The following is a 19396-nucleotide window of genomic DNA, read 5'->3' as shown; positions in this document are numbered from 1 at the left end:
CTTTTGAGTCTGTTTTTCTTGTAAAACACCATCCGACAGAGCAAATTGTGCATAAAACCTTTAGAGATGTTTATTACTTTAAAACAAGGTAGATGTAAGATTTAAGGTAGCTTTAATCCTTGAGTTGTAGCCCCACACAATATAATCAGATTCAATACAAAAACAAACACACCCAACCAACTCAGGTGCTTTCTCACACTACTTTGCCTAGTAGTAGTGCAGCTGACAAAGTAAAATGTAGTTTGAGCTGTGTGTAGATATCAGTACCATACCACTAGTTCATCGAGTTAGCAGTGTTTTCTTTATCAATTAATTTCTTAAGTTCCCGTACATTAAGTTGATGCAATAAAGCTGTTTCACAAAATCCACTACTTGGAATTCATAAGTTGCTGAGCTAAACTTTCTGTGCTACTTATTTTTTTTATATCAGCAACCAGGTATGGCAATTCATTCTACTCCAACACATATCAAGCATAACAGAAGAGATGCACCAGACAAACTAACCAAGTAAAAGTTAGCAATGAACTCCCCTTGTACAATCTCAGATTAATCTTCCCACTGAAAACATTAACTATCTAAATAACGGTGACCACATGAACAGCATCTGACCTGTAAAAGACCAACAAATGCACATTCAAACACTTCAAGCATTTTAACCCTTCAGCTCAACTGAACTGATTTTTTTCCAACTCCAGCGGGGCAGATGGAGGCCCACACTCCAGTATTCCCAATGTAAAAGGTTCAGACAGACAAGGGAGATGTTTGACACAGAACAGCTAACTGAAAAAAAAACACACACCCCGTTACAAAAGCCCTTGTACAATAGCAGTGCAAACCGTCGGCTTGTTTAACTACCCACTTATAGGACTACCCTGGAGGACACACAAGACAATATCACAGTAGCCTTTAAAAGAAAATATTTCAATTTTCTTAAAAAATATATGTATAATGTGGTAGGATCTTCACATCCAAGCCAGCTGGTGGATGATAAGTGGAGTGCTTGTTTTGATAAGCGGTCTTGGAAGTGGTTTCCCAGGGCAGAGAAAGTGTGGACAGTGGCAGGGACATCCAGCCTGGCCCAACAGCAAGCTGTTTGCAGACCAGGCCTTCATTACGCCAACAGACAGTCCCACTGACCTGGGTAACGGCTCCAGAGACCTGAGAGAAACAGAGAAGGTAAGATGGCACAGATTTATAAATATGTCTAAAATGCAACCACACATGATAAAGTAGGATAATTATCACATGTTATAATGTAATAAAACCACCAGTTGTAACACACACACACACACACACACACACACACACACACACACACACACACACAGCTGCTCATGGGGGAGCAAGCCCCAACACAAACTGACACGCCAAAGCCCAAAACAACCGCATAAACTATCCACACCAAAATAAAACACAGACTGAGGCTGCAGTGTGTACACTGAAAGCCAATATGATTATGGTGGTCGCGTTTAATGTGTGGTTGTGTTTACCTGCAAATCTTTGCTAGCACGCCAGCACTACGGAGATGGGAATGAGAGCTTGTCCACTTGATTCATCTTGATATGGTTATCCAATATTTGGAAGACTTCCTGGATGTTGGGTACGTATCCTGACTGCAGCTTGGACCAGATTGGAACGTCTGCAGGGAGGAGAGAGAGTAGATGGCTTAAGACATTTATGGAGGATGATATCAAAAACTAGGCCTCACTTATTCATCGTCACTGTTACAATACTACAATTTGTGGGCATGCAGAGCCTACATGTGCCTCTATGTAAGGTGCTACTGAACTCACCATTCAGGGTGATTTCAAATGCACCAGTGGACAAGAAGTGGGTCTCCAGCATGTTACTGAGGAAGAATGTCATCAGGCACGAGAATATCTGAAAAACATGACAAACAGGTTTCATAGGCGGCACAGACAGTACGCACTCAAGGCACCCTGAGCCAAAGCCAATCAACTGTAGTCTGAGAACACCGCTCACCTTGTTTTCTTGACTCCACGTCCATGCTCGAGGAGTCTCCAGCCCAAGCATTGGGAAGGGGTTTTGTCCACTGACGACCAGGGCAATGGCAAGAAGTTTGAAGTAGGAAAAGAAATTCCCAAGACAACTGATGGGAGAGGCACGACACAGATAAGGTTCAGCACACTGAATTCACTGGCAGAAATAAAGAGATGTAAAAACCAAAAGTGGTCCACACACTTGTTAATGGCTGTGGGAGGGTAGTTATCCCCTTCGATGCGGATGTCCGGGTACAACTGGCTGATAGACCGGGAGTACTCCTGGAACACCTTGCTGTACCCTCAGGAAATGCTGGAAAATAATGAACAGAGTTATGGAGCAGACAGTACATCATAAGACACAACACTTGTATTGTACTTTTGGTTAGAAGGCCTGTAGTCTCATTCATCCAAGCAAGGGACAGGGAGGCAAAACATGACTGTAAAAGGATTATAGAAAACGAAGGGCCTTAGCTAAGTAAGTAGTCCTTAACATTCCACAGAGCCTGGTGGACTCAAAGGATTAACACTCAAGTCATAAAGCTAACATCAAATAACGTCCCTGGCTAACATTAGCTACCAGCATCACCTGTCCTGAACATAGCCGGTTACATGTGGGGGGCTACACCTGTTTTCCTGAATATGCTAGTGGTGGTTGCTGGCTGGCTGGCTGGCAAGCTACACCTGCTGCTACCATTAGCTAGCTAACATTTCCACAACAACTCTTCAACGACACGGACAAATAAATAGTTATGAAAAATCCATCAACAAACCAAAATTGAAATTTCAACACAGGCCCGATGTAGAGGGTCTGTTTGCTCAGCCTCTGGGGGTCGGCGTCCCGCAGGCTGTCAGAGCCCAGGTCCTGGCTGCTGTCCTCTGAGGAGGCCTGGTGGTGTGGAGTCATGGTCCTCCCGACGTAAACGTCTCGTACCGTGACGACCGTAAACAGCAGTAGCGCGGTCAAGATTCCCGTTGGACTGTATTCGGCCATCTCGAAAAACGAGCCGGTGAGGGGGGAACAATGCCCCGCGTAGGTCGATTATTTGTGGGCCAAGTCTATCGACTGGCACCCACACACCCTTGCACCGCTGACTCACTAGCTTAGCACCAGCTAGCAAGACTGCTGCTAGCTATCGGTTTCCTGACGATTTCCATCGATGCATTTTGATGGAGATTTGCTGCCCCCTGCTGGAGTGGATGGGTTCAGTGCAGCAGTCAACTACTTGGGCTCTTAGCTTACATTCAGAAAATGAAAACATGATTAAGATGATCGCATGTCAGTCTCAACAAGAGCCTATGTCAGGAATTTGAAATTGTATGTAGCCTTAAACAAGATTGAGCATTCAGATACTTAACATGTTCATAGCAAACTGATGTAATATATACTGTATGTAATGTAATGTGGAATGCTACACAGTATACATATAGGCTACATGTGAAAAACAGACTATTGCTACATCAACCAGACCATTTCTGCTGCATGAGTAAACTGTTCATATCCAACATAAAGATAAAAAAATAAATAAAATCCTTTTCTTTACTTCTGCAGTTTCTCAGCTGCAAAACACATTTGATTAGAGGACACATTATCTTTTTGAATGTTTTATTTGGAGCCAAAGACAGAAAACAGTCACACGTTGAATGTTTTTGGGATGCTTTGAGTCTGAAATATGATGAATATTCACCAGAGAGAAAGCTCCCACGGCAGGGAGCAGGAATAGCAGACCTGAAACCAGACACCTCTGGGCAGTGGGGGAAGGAGTCAGGCTTAGCTATATGACAAAAACAGATATACAAACATTTAGATCTCCTGATCCTCTGTGCAGTATGGCTATCTCATCAATCATAGAGAAGGATTATTATAGGATCTGTGTTGATAATACTTAAAGCATGTTAAAAAAAGACACAGATTGGTATACTGAACCACACAAACTCTGCTGATATACAATAATGTACAGATTTGTCAGTGTACGATAATACCAAATGCTTCCTTTGTGAGATTGTGACAACCATGCTACAAAGCATTAAATGAAACAATAATACTGACCCCAAAAATACATGCCTTCAACTGAAGAGGTTATAAATAAGTATTTATTTTCTACAACTGGACGCCCTCTCTTCTTGTCTTAAGGCCATATTTAGGAGGAAATGGAAAATGTGATAATGATAGCATACTGTGGAGACAGAGAGTAAAACAGGGAGTAAAACAAGGAAGCCAGAGTCAAACAGATGTGTAGACAGAGTGTTAGATTAATTAAAGTAATCACATGAAGAAAAAAGAAAATTACTGCAGGCACATTCTTTCAAGAGATGTTATCATTAGTACAGTATCCTTTTACGTCTTTTTGCATTACGTTAAATTCATCAATTCAAGTCACAGGGTGTTAAAAGGGGTGGAATCATTGCAGTTGAGTGTCACAGTTTTGCCCTCAGCAAGGGCAGTTGCTCTTCACATCTGTTTCTTGTGAGAGCCTAACCCTGCCATCCTCCCTCTCGACACCCCTGTACAGCAGAGACTTCTGGGCCTTCAACCGACATGCCAGGCACATGAAAATGGAGTCCACATTTTGGCTCTCCTTGGGGTCCTTGGCCGAGGTCTCAAACAGCAGCATGTTATGGGCGTCTGCAAACTTGAGGGCTGTGTTGGAGGGCACCTGGATCTGGCTGACCAGGTCACATTTGTTGCCCACCAGGACACGAGGCACAGTGGATGAGACGCGGTGCCCGTTGCACTCTTGGATCCACGTCTTCAGGTTCTGGAAGGAGGCCATCTTGGTGACGTCGTAGACAAAAACGACAGCATGCACATTGCGGTAGTAGTGTTCTACCATGCTCTTCCTGAAGCGCTCCTGACCTGCTGTGTCCCATACCTGCACCTGTTGAGAAGCAACAACAGATGCAACGGTCAGAGATTGTTTGGAAATGTGTTTTAATAAGGGTCAAACATGGACTATAATGGGGTCAAGAGAGGAATATCAAAGACAAAGTAAGATATGATAGTCTTATCATAATGACAGCAGCAATCATCTGTAATATGGAACTATTATATGTGGATGGTCATTGATGCATTATGCTTTTTCCATGTGAAAAAGGTGATCAGTTAATTTGCAGTTTGCACTGAATGCTTCTAATGCTGTTGATAAAAGATCAAAGCTATTCTGTTGCATCAGTGCAGTGCATGCCTAATACCTATGAGCAAACTATGGTAATTTCTGAGAATAAATGTACATGAGAAGAGCTGATCATCTAAGGAAAATCTCATCTCACTGTTTCTTGGCAGACATAGGTCATAAAAGGAGGTCGATCTGGGGGCATTCAAAGGTTGTGGGCTCAGACGAGCATCTAGGCACCTGCAAGCAGGTGAACTAAATATGATGATTTTATTGTACATTCTGGAACACCACTACTGGGCATTAAACATGACTTAATGGATTGTGTATACAAGGCCTTAGTGAATTTCATGGCTACCACAATGCCAATATATTTCTTATGAATTCATGAACAAATCTAACAGCATGGCCTATCCTCCTTACCATACCGTATCATTATAAAGAGGGCTTTGCATTTACTGTATGTGTTTAAAAACAAATACGCTGGTTTATGATAGCTGTATATGGGTGTAATGAACACACTGTTAGTAATTTGATAGGCTATGTAGAACAAAGAACAAAAAAATAAATCAGCCCTGCATGTCCCGATCACCTTATTACCTTTATTTTTTCGCCCTCGATTTCCACGGCTTTCTCCCTGAAGTCCACCCCGATTGTCGCCTCCGTCTTGTCGGGAAAGCTTCCCCCGGTGAAGCGGAAGGTTAAGCAGGTCTTTCCCACATTTGAATCCCCGATGACAATTATTTTAAATATTCGAGTTTGAACACTCAAATCTAGCGACGTACTGAGGTCCAAAGATGATGTGAGATTTGTATTTCTTGAGTTTCTTGAACCGGTACCTCCCTCGTTTCCCAGAGATTCATTTGCCATTACGCTAAAGATGATGTACACTGTTGTGTACTGGTCTCGCCGATGGGGGAAGGTGAGGTTGGGCATCAACAGAGATCCACTCCCTCACAAGCAGCCTGCCTCCTTATGAGAGAATAGACACTTTTTTCCAGTGCTTTATTTACAAAAGTTTCAATTGTATTAACCTGATATCTCTACATTGACAATAGTCATTTCATTGAAAAGTGATATTCCAATCTTCCATCCCATCCATTCCATCTAACCTATAGATGTAGGCTGTAATGTTTCCATGCTGAAATATCATGTGATCCATTCAGATGATCAGATTGGCGCAATATGCATAGGCCTACAGTAGGCAACATAATTATGTTTCAGACAGAATGTCTGACCAGGAAAAATGAAAGGCCAAAAAAGAGATCTATTCAGGGTAGTGCTGATTCTATATTCTATATTCAGATTCTATATTCACTGATAATAGGAGCAATTACTCATTAATAAACATTACCATTTTAACAAATTAATTTAACTCACCCAATGAAATGTTACTTTCAAAACAGCTAGTAGAATTAGTTGCGAGGTCTCCATTTTGATTAGCTGTGAAGAACCATTCTAACATTTGTATGAGACAAAGCTGCCTTCTACTCTCTCAATGAAAGACTCATTTGTTCCAAATGGTTTGCATGAAATCTGAAAGCATGCCTCAGAATGAGATTTGCTTGGCATTACAACAAGCGAGCGTATACACACTGATTCCTGTGTAAGGGATTCACATTTATTTTTGAATGATCAGGAGGGACATTATTAGGCACCTGTAAGATATATTTTGGTAAAAAAAAAAAAAAGAGATAGTTTAACCAACAATGTGAGCTCAGTGAATAGTAAGTGAAATGAAGATATTTACAGACTGGTATCTTTATAAATAAAAAGAAAATAAAGCATTTCATAAGGCATGTATGAGTTCTTTTGAATAGTTTTTTGTTGTTCCAAATCCATATGGCTTTTTGCCAACAATTTAAATCACCTCATTATTATGTGATTACTTATTATGTGATCCCTTTCTAATATGCATGTGTATGACATGATTACATGATGTATGCACCATTCCGTGTGTATTCTTGTAGATTAGGTTTCAGATTCAATAATAATTCTAGGATTAATTTAGGTACAGTATCTTCTTATGCTAAAGTACACAAAGGTTGTGGCTCAGGTCACCTGTAGATATGTTGGTTTGAAGTCTGTTCCTAGAGCATTTTTTGCATTGCATTTGTAAATCCCTGAGTTCGTCAACACAGGATCCAGTATTACCAAGCTACCCTCAACAGTCATGTGAATTCCTCCCTGCACGGTAAATCGGTTATGAGGAACCAGCGTGGTGCGTCCAGGTAGAGTCCATGAAATATCAGGCTTTGGTATGCCTGCAGCAATGCAGTCAAGTCTCACTGGCGATCCCCTGTTGACTCTAGTAATGGAAGCAGGTGCTTTAGTGATCCGTGGAGGATAAACCATCACAACAATTGGATATGACAATGTTGATGATCCAAATGTGTTTGTGGCCTTGCAGACGTAAGTTCCCCTGTCAAACGTGGCAACCTCTCTGAGTTGGAGCGTTCCGTTCGGTAAATATGTCACTCTTCCCATAACCTGGGGCTTGTCTAGGACCAGGCCATTTGGGAGCGTCCATGCGATGGTGGCCTGTGGCCATCCATCCACAGAGCATGGCAGGTTCAGACTTTGGCCATAAGTGCTCTTCATGACCCCTGTTGTGCCACGAATCAGAGGCTTTCTTCCTGGCTCTAGAGCATATCGCTTCTCTGCATGCCCTGCCACGTTCTTAGCTAGACAACGATAAATGCCTTTGTCAGCTGTAACTGGCTGGCCAATACGTAAGGTCCCGTTTCCTGGATAGTGAGTGAAGCGGTGGAACCTAGTGCCCGGCGTCAGCGCTGTGCCATTGGGCAGGAGCCACACAAACTCAGGGTTTGGCTTACCACGGGCAGGACACTCGAGAGTAACGTCACTACCATCTTGCTTGATTGGTAAAATCTCAATGTTTGGCATTGCGAAGCTTGGCTTCTCTGCCAGGGATGCTACTTCAAGCTTGATGGCTAGGCTTGCCTCTCCTAAGGGATTTTTTGCCAGACACACAAACTGCCCCTCGTCTGTCTTCCTCAGTCCACGCAGCTCCAGACTCCCGTTCTTGTGGACTTGGAAGCGACCCCCCAGGTAAGGTGTTGGCAGCAAGAGACCGTAGGGCGTGGTCCAGGTGATGAGTGGCTCAGGCTTGCCCTCTGTTTGGCAGTCAAGCAGTGTTGTCTGATATGATACCGCCAAAACCTTCACACTGTTTCTACCTCCTTGGCCATTGATGTGCGGCTCTCTGGATTCGACTTCCAGCATCATGTTCTTTATGTCATCTCCAGCAGTATTTCTTGCCAGACAAGCATACTTTCCCTGGTCGCTCAGAGTCACCCTCTTGATCACCAAAGTCCCATCATCTAAGATTTGGTATTTGGCAGAAGAGGCTAGAATGTCATTGCCGGGAGAAAGCCATACAATGATGGGTGGAGGCTCTCCAGTCGCCTGACATTTCATGAAGGCAGAGTCTCCGAGCCGGGGTGTTAGCAACCACTGAGCCTTGGACATGATCCTGGGGGACTCTGGGCCTACTTTGACACTCACTTTCATCTCGTCTGCTCCTAGTTTGTTCTTAGCATAGCACGTGTAATCCCCCTCATCCCTCTTCCCCATCTGTTGCAGCAATAGTGTTCCGTTACCGAAGATGATGTAGCGGCGAGAGCGTGTGCCACTGTCGTCCGACTGCAGGGCGTTGTTGATCATGGTTCCATCTGGGAGGCTCCAGGATACCTCTGGGTCTGGGAGGCCTGAGGCGACACAGTCTACCTGGAAGTTTTCCCCGTATGTCACCCTCTTCTGGGCTGTGCCCAAATGTTCGATCTTGGGCGGCGTCATGAGCACCTCCACTTGGAAGAGCTCCATGTCCTCGCCGTTGGGCCTTTGGAACATGCACAGGTAGCTGCCTCCATCCTTCTCAGTCAGCTGCAGGATCCGTAGAGTTCCATTGGGGAACACGGTGAATGGTCTCTCAGGGCTGAGAATGGAAGAAGCAGAATACAATGTCTAATGTTAGTGAGGATACCATTGGACACCTGAAAACCATTTAAAATGTTATTTTGTACAGTACTAATTACAAATTGCATGCAATAATTTGGTCAAATTTTATACTACATTCAATTGTTGTCGGGTACATGGAGTTAAAATGTATTGATTTAATTCCATGTAATTACACAATAATGAGGTGCCCTTGGTGTATTTTCCTCCTCTCTTTCTTTGCTTAACGAATGCTGTGCCTTCTCTTTACTATTTACTGTTGGATTCATTTGAAGAGGAATTAATTGGGTTTACTTGACAGATGGCCTCTAAATTGATCGTGAGGATTTTCTCAGTCCCAGTATTGTTTCTAACAGCAGAACTCATCAGGGTCTCTGACCCTCAGACCACAGCCTGCGTGACCTTCTGACCCTCAGACCACAGCCTGCGTGACCTTCGTCAGGCCCCAACAGTTAGCTTGTTGGCATGAATTACACTAATTACTTTTGATTTAACCTCCCTGAAGCTGAATGCTGTGACAGAGTTTAGAAGTTCTTCATGAGGTCGTTGAGGGAAAAGTGATTAACATAGCAAACAATCTCACTAGATCACATTTCATTTGACTTTTTCACAGACTAATTTGGCTTGCACTGATAAGAATGATGTCCTGTAGACTGTCTGATATATCTACTGTAGTATAACCAATATTAGAAGGGTGTATCTGATTTTCATTCAGTTTATTATTATTAGCATGTTTGTTATTATGCTTTTAACATAGCTTCCGTTGCACTACAAACACGGCTATATTACCTGTAGCGATGTTCCAATAATGTTTTTGATGGTAGCTGCCAGACTGTGCCCCGGGAAGAGCCAGTGGACTCAGGGCAATGGAGGTACACCCTGGAGCCATACATGGCCGTGACTCTGTGCTGCTGGGACGGGTGCTGTCGTGGCAGGCTGGGGGCCTCCTGCCTAGCATCCAGGTGCAGCACTCTCTTTGCCACACCCACTGGGTTGGTGGCAGAGCATTCATATCTTCCTGAGTCGGCGGGAGAGATGTTTCTGATATACAGTGTCCCGTTGGGGAAGACAAAGAGACGCCTGCCGAGGAACTGGGAGGGTTTGACGTGTACCCCCGCGGGAAGGGTCCACTTGAGTATGGGGGCCGGTTGTCCCTTGGCAGAGCAGTGGACATACACACTCCTCCCTGCCTGGATGCTGACGCTCTCAGAGGCCTCCTCGTGGATAGTGGGTGGTAACGCTGCAACGTGGATGTGATAGGTCACTGTGTCAGCACCAGCCGCATTGCTGGCAATGCACTTATAGTCTCCTTTACTGGAGAAGTTGGCTGATTGGATCCTCAGGGTGCCATTAGGCAGGAGTAAGGCTGCCCTGTCCAGACTGCCCATATCACGTACAAACGTCCTGTCTGGGAGAATCCAAGAGATCTGAGCTGGGGGCTTCCCTGAGGCCACACAGTCCAAGCTGATAGGCTTGCCCAGGTACACTGGGACCTCCTTAGAGTGGGGAGCTCTAATTTTCGGAGGCTGGGTCAGCACAGCCAGGGTAGTGACCATTCGATCAGATCCGAATTTATTCTGAGCTGTGCAGAGATACTGGCCTCTATCCTGTAGTTGGACGTTTTTAATCACAAAGGTGCCATTCATCAAAACTTCAAATCTCGGTCCATGTTTGGTGTTTGCTTGAATTGTAGCACCTGTGATGAAGAGAGAGAGAGATGTATTTGAGACACTGATTAGTCTTATCTCATAAATGTTTATGATGCACTAAATCCTTCTGGCGCTTTCTATGTCCGGCATGAAATAATAGCCACATGAGGGTTGTATACACACGCACACGCACACGCACACACACACACACACACACACACACACACACACACACACACACACACACACACGCACGCACACTCTCTCACACACACACACACACACACACAGACACACACACACACACACACACACACACACACACACACACACACACACACGCACGCACACTCTCTCACACACACACACACACACACACACACACACACACACACACACACACAGACACACACACACAGTGCCATTTTGTTAATACAAATGATGTCTATTCTTTTTGAGAATAATTAGCCTGTGCAGATATTTGTTTGTCTTTGCTTCTTCTTAATTATGGTAAACTAAAAAATAAAACAAAGGAAATTAAAGGCAAGGACAGACTTCAGTCCACACTTTGGTTCTGTTTATCTGGGCACTGTCACTAACTAATGGTTAGCATTTTCTAATTTGGGTGAACTATCCCTTTAAAAATGTACTATTGCAAGCAACATACTGCTATTGCCTTAGAGTGCTAATAGAACATACCTGTGGAGACTTTGGTCCAGGAGATTGATGGCTGAGGGTCACCTGATGACACGCAGGGCATCAGCACGTCACTCTCCGCCAGAGCTGACACGCTGACTGTGTTCACTGTGGTAATCCTGGGCTTCACCCCAGTACCCATCAGCTTAGGGAAGGGCAAGGCCGTACTCATCCTCCGATTACCCCAGTGGTCGTAGTGCCAGCGGCTGCCATACAGAACTCTAGCTGTGGAGTAAGGCCTGCCAGTGGGTATGGGGAGGGCGGTGGTGGGCGCAGGCCTGGGGGGGTATGCAACAGCAGGGGGCTGGTGGGGCCTGGGCGTAGGGTGACTGATCCTGGGCTTGGGTGTGACTCTCTTCCCTAGCTGTGCGATGCGGTCCAGCTGAGCCTGTCTGTATCTGCTCCTGAGCTTGGTGAGCAGCAGGAGGTCTCTGGCCCTGCCAGCTGAAGCGTCGTAGGCTGGCTGTGAGGTCAGCTGGGCGGATGCAACGCCCGGTGAACCAGAGATGAAAGCTGTGGGCTTGACAGTCTGGGCAGTGATTTCTGGTCGATTGGTGACCCCTGCCCCCCGGCCCCCTGGGTGGGGAAAATGCCAGGATCTGTCTGTGGAGGCAGGATACGGCCTTGAACCATGAACTGGGGGCCATACGGGGAAGCGGTTGGCGGGCCAGTAGGAGGTGGGGGGTTGGGGTGGCAGGGTGGTGTGAACCCTCCTCTGGATGTGCTGTTGGTGGAGCCATGGGTGGATGGGGAGTGATTGGGGGACATTGGGACTTTCAGGTTTCATTTTAGAAGAATCCTCTTTTTTATCTTTATCTGTGTCTGACTTTCTCAGAATGTCCTCCTGTGCATGGCTACCTTTCACAATGGGGGTTCTCAAAAGGGTTTGCATTTTATCGTCTTGCGTTTTTTTAGGAGGGGGATTTTGAATATGGATCAAAGAGGTTTCAGGCTGTTGTATAATTCCTTTTTTTGACTCATCAAGTTTAATCAGGACTGGTGTTGCCATAGTAACTGCACCTTGTGACAAAGGAGGTTTTATGTTAATGTCATAGTTAGCGTTTGGTGTGGGCTTTGGAGCTGCTATCTTTGTCTGTTGTTTACTTGTTTGTCTGTTTTGGCTCGTCTGTCTGATGGCATCCTGTTTATTTGAGCTCTCTCGTGTCCTGTCCTCTCTGAACATCTCAGTAGGGTACGGCATATTTTCAGCATCTGGTGTGGGGATAATCTTTGATGCAGGTACATGCTGCTGTCTGGTAGAGAAGCTAAATACACTAGGATCTTTATTCACTGCTGTTGTTGTGAATTCTGTGGGAATGCCATCTGGTTTGTCTGTCAGAGGGTTTGGTTCTCTGATTGGATTAACTGGCTTCTGTTCTTCTGAATGATCATGTGTTGATACAGTGGCCACATCTCTAACATTGTCCAGCATCTTTTTGTCATTGCTTGAAGGACTTGATTCATATTTTTCTACTGTTGTTGTGGGTTGAGGAGGGGTCGTCTGTGGTTTGTGTGAGGAGGGGAGGGAAGGTTTCAGAGGACGAACTCGCCTCGCAGGGGGTCTGCCACGTCTGTATGGAGGTCTCCGCCTGTTGGTCCAAACAGGGTTGTTTTTAGCATTCACTCTCCTCTCCCCAACATGCCTCTCCCCTGGCTGCTGTGTGACTGTTGTAAGAATTTGAGTTACCGAGGGGATTGTGACTGAGTTGGTATTTGAAACCCCCCCACCACGTCCAGCGTCCTGTGTTAAATCTTTGCTTGATGGGGGTCGTAAAGGTTTATCCTGTTTTTCGGAGTCTGTTTCACCTCGAATCGCTGTAAAAGTTGTTGTTTTTGAGAAGCTTCTGGTGGGTTTTGTTGCGGCACTTGTAGTTATTTCAGGGGCAGTAGCAGGAGGAACAGTAGTAGTTTTAGTAGTGGTTGTGGTAGTTGTAAGCGTGGTAGTCGTGGTAGGAACGGGGGTGGCGGTAGGAGGAGGGGTGGGAGTGTTCACAGTGGTTTTTGCTGTCATAGTCGTTGCTGTTTTGGTGATTGGCATTGTTAGTGGTGGCTTTGTAGGCAGTGCAGTGGGAGCCTTAGCATTAGCTTTAGCTAGTATCTCAGCCCAGCGCGTCGGGTCAAGCTCCTTGACAGACTTATTAGGCTTCCGCTTGTTATCTTTTATCCTCTTCCCTTTTATCCCGGGCCGCAGAAATCCCCCAGGCTTCCTTTGTTGTTCACCCACTCGCTTAGGTGACTGTGTTGCTTGGGGGCGTTTGATTTCCTGGAATCCTGACCCCTCGCCTTCCTCCTCCTCACTCCCTAACAAAAGGGATTCTCCGTTGTCTGTTTGTACATCAGCCTTATCTGCGTTTCTCTCACCTGTGACCACCACAAGGTGAGACAGCATGTCCACTCCGTAAATGTTTGCAGCCAAGCAGCTATATTCTCCTGCATCCTCGTGAGTCGTCTTTTTGATTACCAGAGTGCCATTTTCAGAGACATAGACCCTCTCCTTGGGTTGCGAGGGTAGTAGAATCTGGTTCTGGGGTAAGTACCATCTTGTCTCACTGGGCTGAGCTGAAGTCACAGAACAAGGGAGAGAAAGGGACCCCCCACTTTCAACTGACATCTTCTTCCCATTCAGAGCATTGGGGCTGAGAAGGTGTTCCTTCACTGTTAGCCTAACAGGCACCAGATCCACATCGACCTCAGTGCGGACCAGACAGTGATACACCCCAGAGTCAGACAGACTGGCATTCCCAATCACCAGTAGACCACTCTCAGACACCACAAGCCGAGTATTAGAATCTTCTAGAATAGATAGATCTGGAAGCATCCACTCCACCGACTGTGGCCCTGAACTGATGACGTTACACTCCAAAGTGACCTCAGAGCCCTCCAACACCGACTGCACTCTATCCGGGGTACCCCTCTTTATCAGGGCCCAGGAGGAAGTGAAATCATCCGCCTCCCCCCTACCTCTGATGTGCTTGGAGATTAACGCAGTAAAGTCCAGCACTAGTTTCTTAGTCGTGGTTTGACGTCTGTTCAGCTGCAGGGTGACCTTGGGTTGAAGAAGCCACGGCGGTTCTGCCGTCAAATGTCCTTTAAGATCTGTAAAGTATGGTGAATCCTCATTTTCGGCCTGGGAGTACTGAAACGTTGCTTTGGTGCTGTTTCCCCGCCTTTCCCCTCTCTCCATTATGGCGGGGCTCTCATAGTAGTAGGCCACCAGCCTCCAGAGGTTCTGCAGGGCGTCTCGGTCAATCTCACACTCCAGCAGGCTGACCAGAGTGACGTTCACCAGCACTTCCCCGGGCGTCCGCAGGTTCTCCCAGGTCACGGCGGTGCTCTCGCTGGGCCGGCGGACGTCGCAGGCCACGTGGGCCTTGTTCCCATGGCTGTCGGTCAGGACGAAGGTCAGGTGGCCCAGGGGACGTTCCAGGTCCCGGGTGTAGGGGAGGTCAGGCTCGGCGTCTTCCCAGCCGGGGCTGTCCCACTGCTTCAGAGAGGACTGGAGGAGGGGCCTTTCACAGGGCATCTTGTCGCCAGGCAAGCCCAGGACCTGGCTGCCGTTTAGGGGCTGGGGCGAGGCACACATGGCACAGTTCTCACTGGAGCCTGAGACCCGCTCCTTCTTGCACTTAATCACTCCTGCGGTAAACAAATATATAAAGTGAAAGAGTGTGGGTGTTTACACATTTTATTTTGTTTACCATAAGTGTCTGTGCTCGCTGTATGACACAGTTATGGGGAAGTTACAGATGATGTGCACGCCAATGAGAGCAAGTTTTTCAGTTATGATAAACATGTGCTTTCCCAATGCAACATAAGAAACAGATCATAAACACTCATAATGATCTATTATCAACCTTGAGCCTGGACGAAACGCGTACACATGGTCTGATTGTTATTAAGTGAGAACAGCACAGACGTAATTAAAGCACAGACATTAATGGTTTATTCTGGGTGTACACATTCTTGAATATAATATAAACAATCAAGGCGAGATACTGTAGAGCAAGCAAGAGGTCGATAGAGGGGGGAGAGAGACTGACATACAGTGAAAGAGTCAGTAGAGAGAGAGAGAGAGAGAGGAAGGGAGAGAGGGAGGAAAATACTCACCCTCATGCTTGTTGTTCCACTCTACAAGCCAATGGAGCTGGCAGTCACATGTCCAGGGGTTTCCATGAAGGGACAGAACCTCCAGCCTGCTCAGGGTCTGCAAGGCTGCAGGCAGGAGGTACGTCAGCTGGTTATCTGACAGGTGAAGATGGCGCAGACCAGAGCTCCAGAAGTTCCCCAGGAGGGAGAGGGTGACGAAGCTGTGAGGGTGGAGGTCCCTCAGCCTGTTGCCCTCCAGCTGTAACAGTTTCAGCGAGGTCAGCCCGTTGAAGGTGTACGGCTCGATGAAGTCTATGATGTTGTGGTCCAGATGGAGGCGCACCAGGCCAACCAGGCCCTCAAACATACCAGGACTGATGGTCTTCAGCTTGTTGTAGCTCAACTTTAGAATCTGTCGAAGAAGAAAACTACCAGTTTAGAGTACAAACATTTAGGTAATGCTTGATGTTTCAATATTTTGGGGCATTTTACCATTGGTAAATCTATTCTAAATCTATATTCATTAAATGAAATAACCTGGTATTAATCATTTATTACAATTGATCCCCAAGTAATTCCTAGGTAATGACACTATCCCTGTTTAAATGAAATGCCAAGGTAATAAGGGGACCAAAACATTTCAAACACACTTTAGTGTGATAACCACTGGACTGTATCTTTATAGTGAGACTGAACATGTAAAAGCCCTTCTAAAACATGGCCTCCTTGCATGATTGTTACAATATGGTCAATATGGTCTTTTGGCCTACATGTTTTTGAATTACATTAGAGACCACCCCCTGGTGTGAGAGAGACTTACCTGCAGTGAACGCAGGCTGTAAAATGCCCCCGGAGACACGGACATGATGTCATTACCGTGGAGCATAAGCATCTCCAGCTGGCGGAGGTGTGTGAACTCTGACCCCTCCACTGCTTGCAGGCTGTTATAGCTATACACGGGGGAGGGTGTAAACACAATGAGCCTGCTGCAGAAGCTACATGAAATATAAACATCCATTCAACAGCAGTTTAGTGCCAAGTATTGAATACTACTTAGAAATCCACTAAAACATAGACCAGATAAGGTATATTGGCAAGAGTTGTTTATAGTAGGCTCCATCGATGTGAGCCGTTTCAACAAAGAAACTCTCCACATGTAAATAGTTTGGCTCCAGTACATGGCATCTTTCCAGCGGATGTATATCAGTTCTAATCAGTGTTCAGGAGGAGCTATGCAGTACTGTGAATGTAGCTGACTAAGCAACACATTCTTTATCACTGAAACTAGTTCAACTAAGAGCAAACCTACCCTTGGGAGGAAAGTAGTTTACTACTAAAGTGGCTACAGTACATTGAAAGTAGCTGAACTACCACCATGCCATTGAAAAATATAGTTTAACGTGTGAATCTACAAGTAATAGTACATTCACAAGTTAAGTAGTGTCACTACTACTCCCAATACTGGTTCTCCCAACACTGGTTCCAGAGCAGCCTTACCCCAGATTGAACCTCTCGGTGTCCTTGGGCAGGTTGCGTGGGACGGAGGTGAGGTGGCGGAAGGTACAGTGCACCTCCTTGGGGCCGGGGCAGCTGCAGCTCCTGGGGCATGCGACCGCAGCCAGGGTCAGGGGAGCCAGGGGGTAGAGGAGCAGCAGTACCAGTACTGCCCTCAGCCATAGAGCCAGGACACCCTCAGCAGCCATGGCTGTCTCTCACGCCATCATCACACCTGGTGAGATGCAATGATGCTTGTCAGCTTATGCAGGTATTTGCTCTTGATCACCATCAAGCATCACAAGGATACAAAACCGGTTTAATAAGTTAAGAACATGTAACATGTTAATGTAAACATGCTAAGCCACGCTCGCACAATGAGTCATTTTGAATGAATTCTGAAGACTGTGTAGTTGAACTGTGAATCTATAAGTAATAGTAGAAGTTAAGTAGTGTCATTACTACTCCCAACACCGGGAGCTAATATTGTGATAATATCATGACTTTAGCTCAGAAGGCTTACCGTTTTGTTTGAACCCAGTCAGTCACAAACACACAAACTGAAACATTCATTACACAATACACACATTACACAATACACACAATACACAATTCCCTTTTCATCTTGACCTGGTCATTTGGCTTGTTGAATTAGCTCTATGATGATAATTAGTATCAGGATTAATTCTCACACACTGTACACATACTGTTGGAAAAGCTATTTGTATGCCAATGTACGTGACATTAAGCTTCAATAAATGTTCTCATGTATAAGTTGAAAGTGATTAAGCAATCTAAGCCATGAACTGTACAGAATGTTGCGTTTCACAAATCACAGATATTATGATTTTAATTACTTCGCCGCATTACGATTTAAGACCATTGGAAGTACCTTCCAAGTTTTCCATTCTTGATTTGCTACTTTGACAAAGGAACTTGGGGAATGGGGATATTGTTTTTAGGTAGCTCAAAGTCTCCAAAGACACAGAGCTGCTGTTACCAGAGAAGAAGAACAACATTACCATAATATTTTGATCAAGTAAAATGCATAGCATTAAATCCATATCACAAGCCTGTGCGTGTGCTAGTATGCCTTCAAGAGCTCAGTTACCCTCCAAAACGTCTTGATGACAAGTACAGTACTTCTCAAATGCCAAAATATTCACCTCAAGGGCAAATAAAACAAGGGAGTATTAATTATTGTTTTTGCTGCGTTGCCTTGCACTGACCTTGCAGGATAGGTAGACTAAGCTGTTGTTTCTGAGGGTGGACAAAGGGGCTGTGATTTATCTGTCTGTCGTTGGTATGATAATGACCCATGATGAGCGGGCCAATTTTGGGGCAGTTTACTTCCCCCTCTTCCTGTCGCCCCCCCCCCCACACCCCAGACCCCACCTCCCCTGCCGCCTCCAGCTGCTTGTTGAATTACCCCTCCTGAGAGAAGATAGAGCTCACATTGACAGTGGAGCCGAGGATAAATAGACCCCACAGTTTGTCTAGTTTGACAGGAGAGAAAATGTAGATGTTTGTAACCAATCAGTTCAACAATAATAATAGTAATAATAGTAATAGTAATAGTAATAATGGTTACTCATAGTTTGTTAATTATGCTTCTAAATCATTCCGTCATACAGTGCGAGTGAACTTTGTGTTGTTTTGTGAGAACAGTGTGTGTGTGTGTGTGTGTGTGTGTGTGTGTGTGTGTGTGTGTGTGTGTGTGTGTGTGTGCGCGAGCGTGTGTGTGTGTGTGTGTGTGTAAGTGTGTTTTAGAGAGGTTCAGCCCTGCTCTGAAATTCTACCATTAGTAACGAAAACATATCTCCCAAACTTGACACTGTACACCTGAGGACATGTCTAATGGCTTTAGCAGTCCATATCTATAAGCTGTAGAGGGGTTTCCATAAAGTCGCAAATCACCAGCACCTGTCAAAGCTGAGCGTCAAGCACTGCCTGTGACCTATATGCAATAGATCTAATTGATATCCAAGTCATATGTGCTAAGGGGAGTCAAAACACAGTGCAAAACACAGCACATGTGTCATATAAGACACCCATATGTTTCCCATAAACCCCTGTAATATGTGTCCTGCTGAACCCTTCTTTATTGAGATAGGTTTTCCCTTTGAAGGTGCATTTAGAATGTTGAATTTGAAGGAAATCGTAAAACTTGTGTCAGTGACTTTCAAATGTTGGAGTAGAGGCCATTACTCACATGTCAAGACAAGGTTTTTTCTCATTCCAGTGAATTGCGGTTATAATAAACATCGTAATGACAAGTCAATCATACATCCCATTAACACAAACCACATAAAGATGAATGTTACACACACGTTTGGAAGTAGCTTAAAACTAGACCGGACTCGTTCATGTGGATAATGAA

At 45.3% G+C, this 19396-nt stretch overlaps 3 protein-coding genes across 3 annotated transcripts; all 3 read right to left on the bottom strand.

Moving 5' to 3' along the window:
• Nucleotides 1-51: 51 nt before the first annotated feature.
• selenot2 (selenoprotein T, 2) lies at nucleotides 52-3080 on the bottom strand. The gene is made up of 6 exons (XM_080525812.1): nucleotides 2774-3080; nucleotides 2203-2313; nucleotides 1984-2110; nucleotides 1794-1881; nucleotides 1491-1639; nucleotides 52-1158 (listed from the first exon to the last, which is right to left on the bottom strand). The coding sequence occupies exons 1-5, from the start codon at nucleotides 2992-2994 to the stop codon at nucleotides 1518-1520; spliced, it is 669 nt and encodes a 222-aa protein (XP_080381938.1). The 5' UTR covers nucleotides 2995-3080; the 3' UTR covers nucleotides 52-1158; nucleotides 1491-1517.
• A 1352-nt stretch (nucleotides 3081-4432) lies between these two features.
• rab33a (RAB33A, member RAS oncogene family) lies at nucleotides 4433-6029 on the bottom strand (the record flags this gene model as incomplete). The annotated part of the gene is made up of 2 exons (XM_080525276.1): nucleotides 5714-6029; nucleotides 4433-4879 (listed from the first exon to the last, which is right to left on the bottom strand). The coding sequence occupies exons 1-2, from the start codon at nucleotides 5981-5983 to the stop codon at nucleotides 4433-4435; spliced, it is 717 nt and encodes a 238-aa protein (XP_080381402.1). The 5' UTR covers nucleotides 5984-6029.
• A 1136-nt stretch (nucleotides 6030-7165) lies between these two features.
• LOC308153905 (matrix-remodeling-associated protein 5) lies at nucleotides 7166-17225 on the bottom strand (the record flags this gene model as incomplete). The annotated part of the gene is made up of 8 exons (XM_080527089.1): nucleotides 7166-9071; nucleotides 9881-10787; nucleotides 11440-12160; nucleotides 12911-13025; nucleotides 13488-15072; nucleotides 15544-15934; nucleotides 16343-16472; nucleotides 17020-17225. The coding sequence occupies 8 exons, from the start codon at nucleotides 17223-17225 to the stop codon at nucleotides 7166-7168; spliced, it is 5961 nt and encodes a 1986-aa protein (XP_080383215.1).
• Nucleotides 17226-19396: the final 2171 nt, after the last annotated feature.

This window comes from Nansenia antarctica (assembly GCF_963989245.1).
Source record: "Nansenia antarctica genome assembly, chromosome: 3".
Lineage (NCBI taxonomy): Eukaryota > Metazoa > Chordata > Actinopteri > Argentiniformes > Microstomatidae > Nansenia > Nansenia antarctica.
This window is presented reverse-complemented; position numbering and strand designations above follow the sequence as displayed.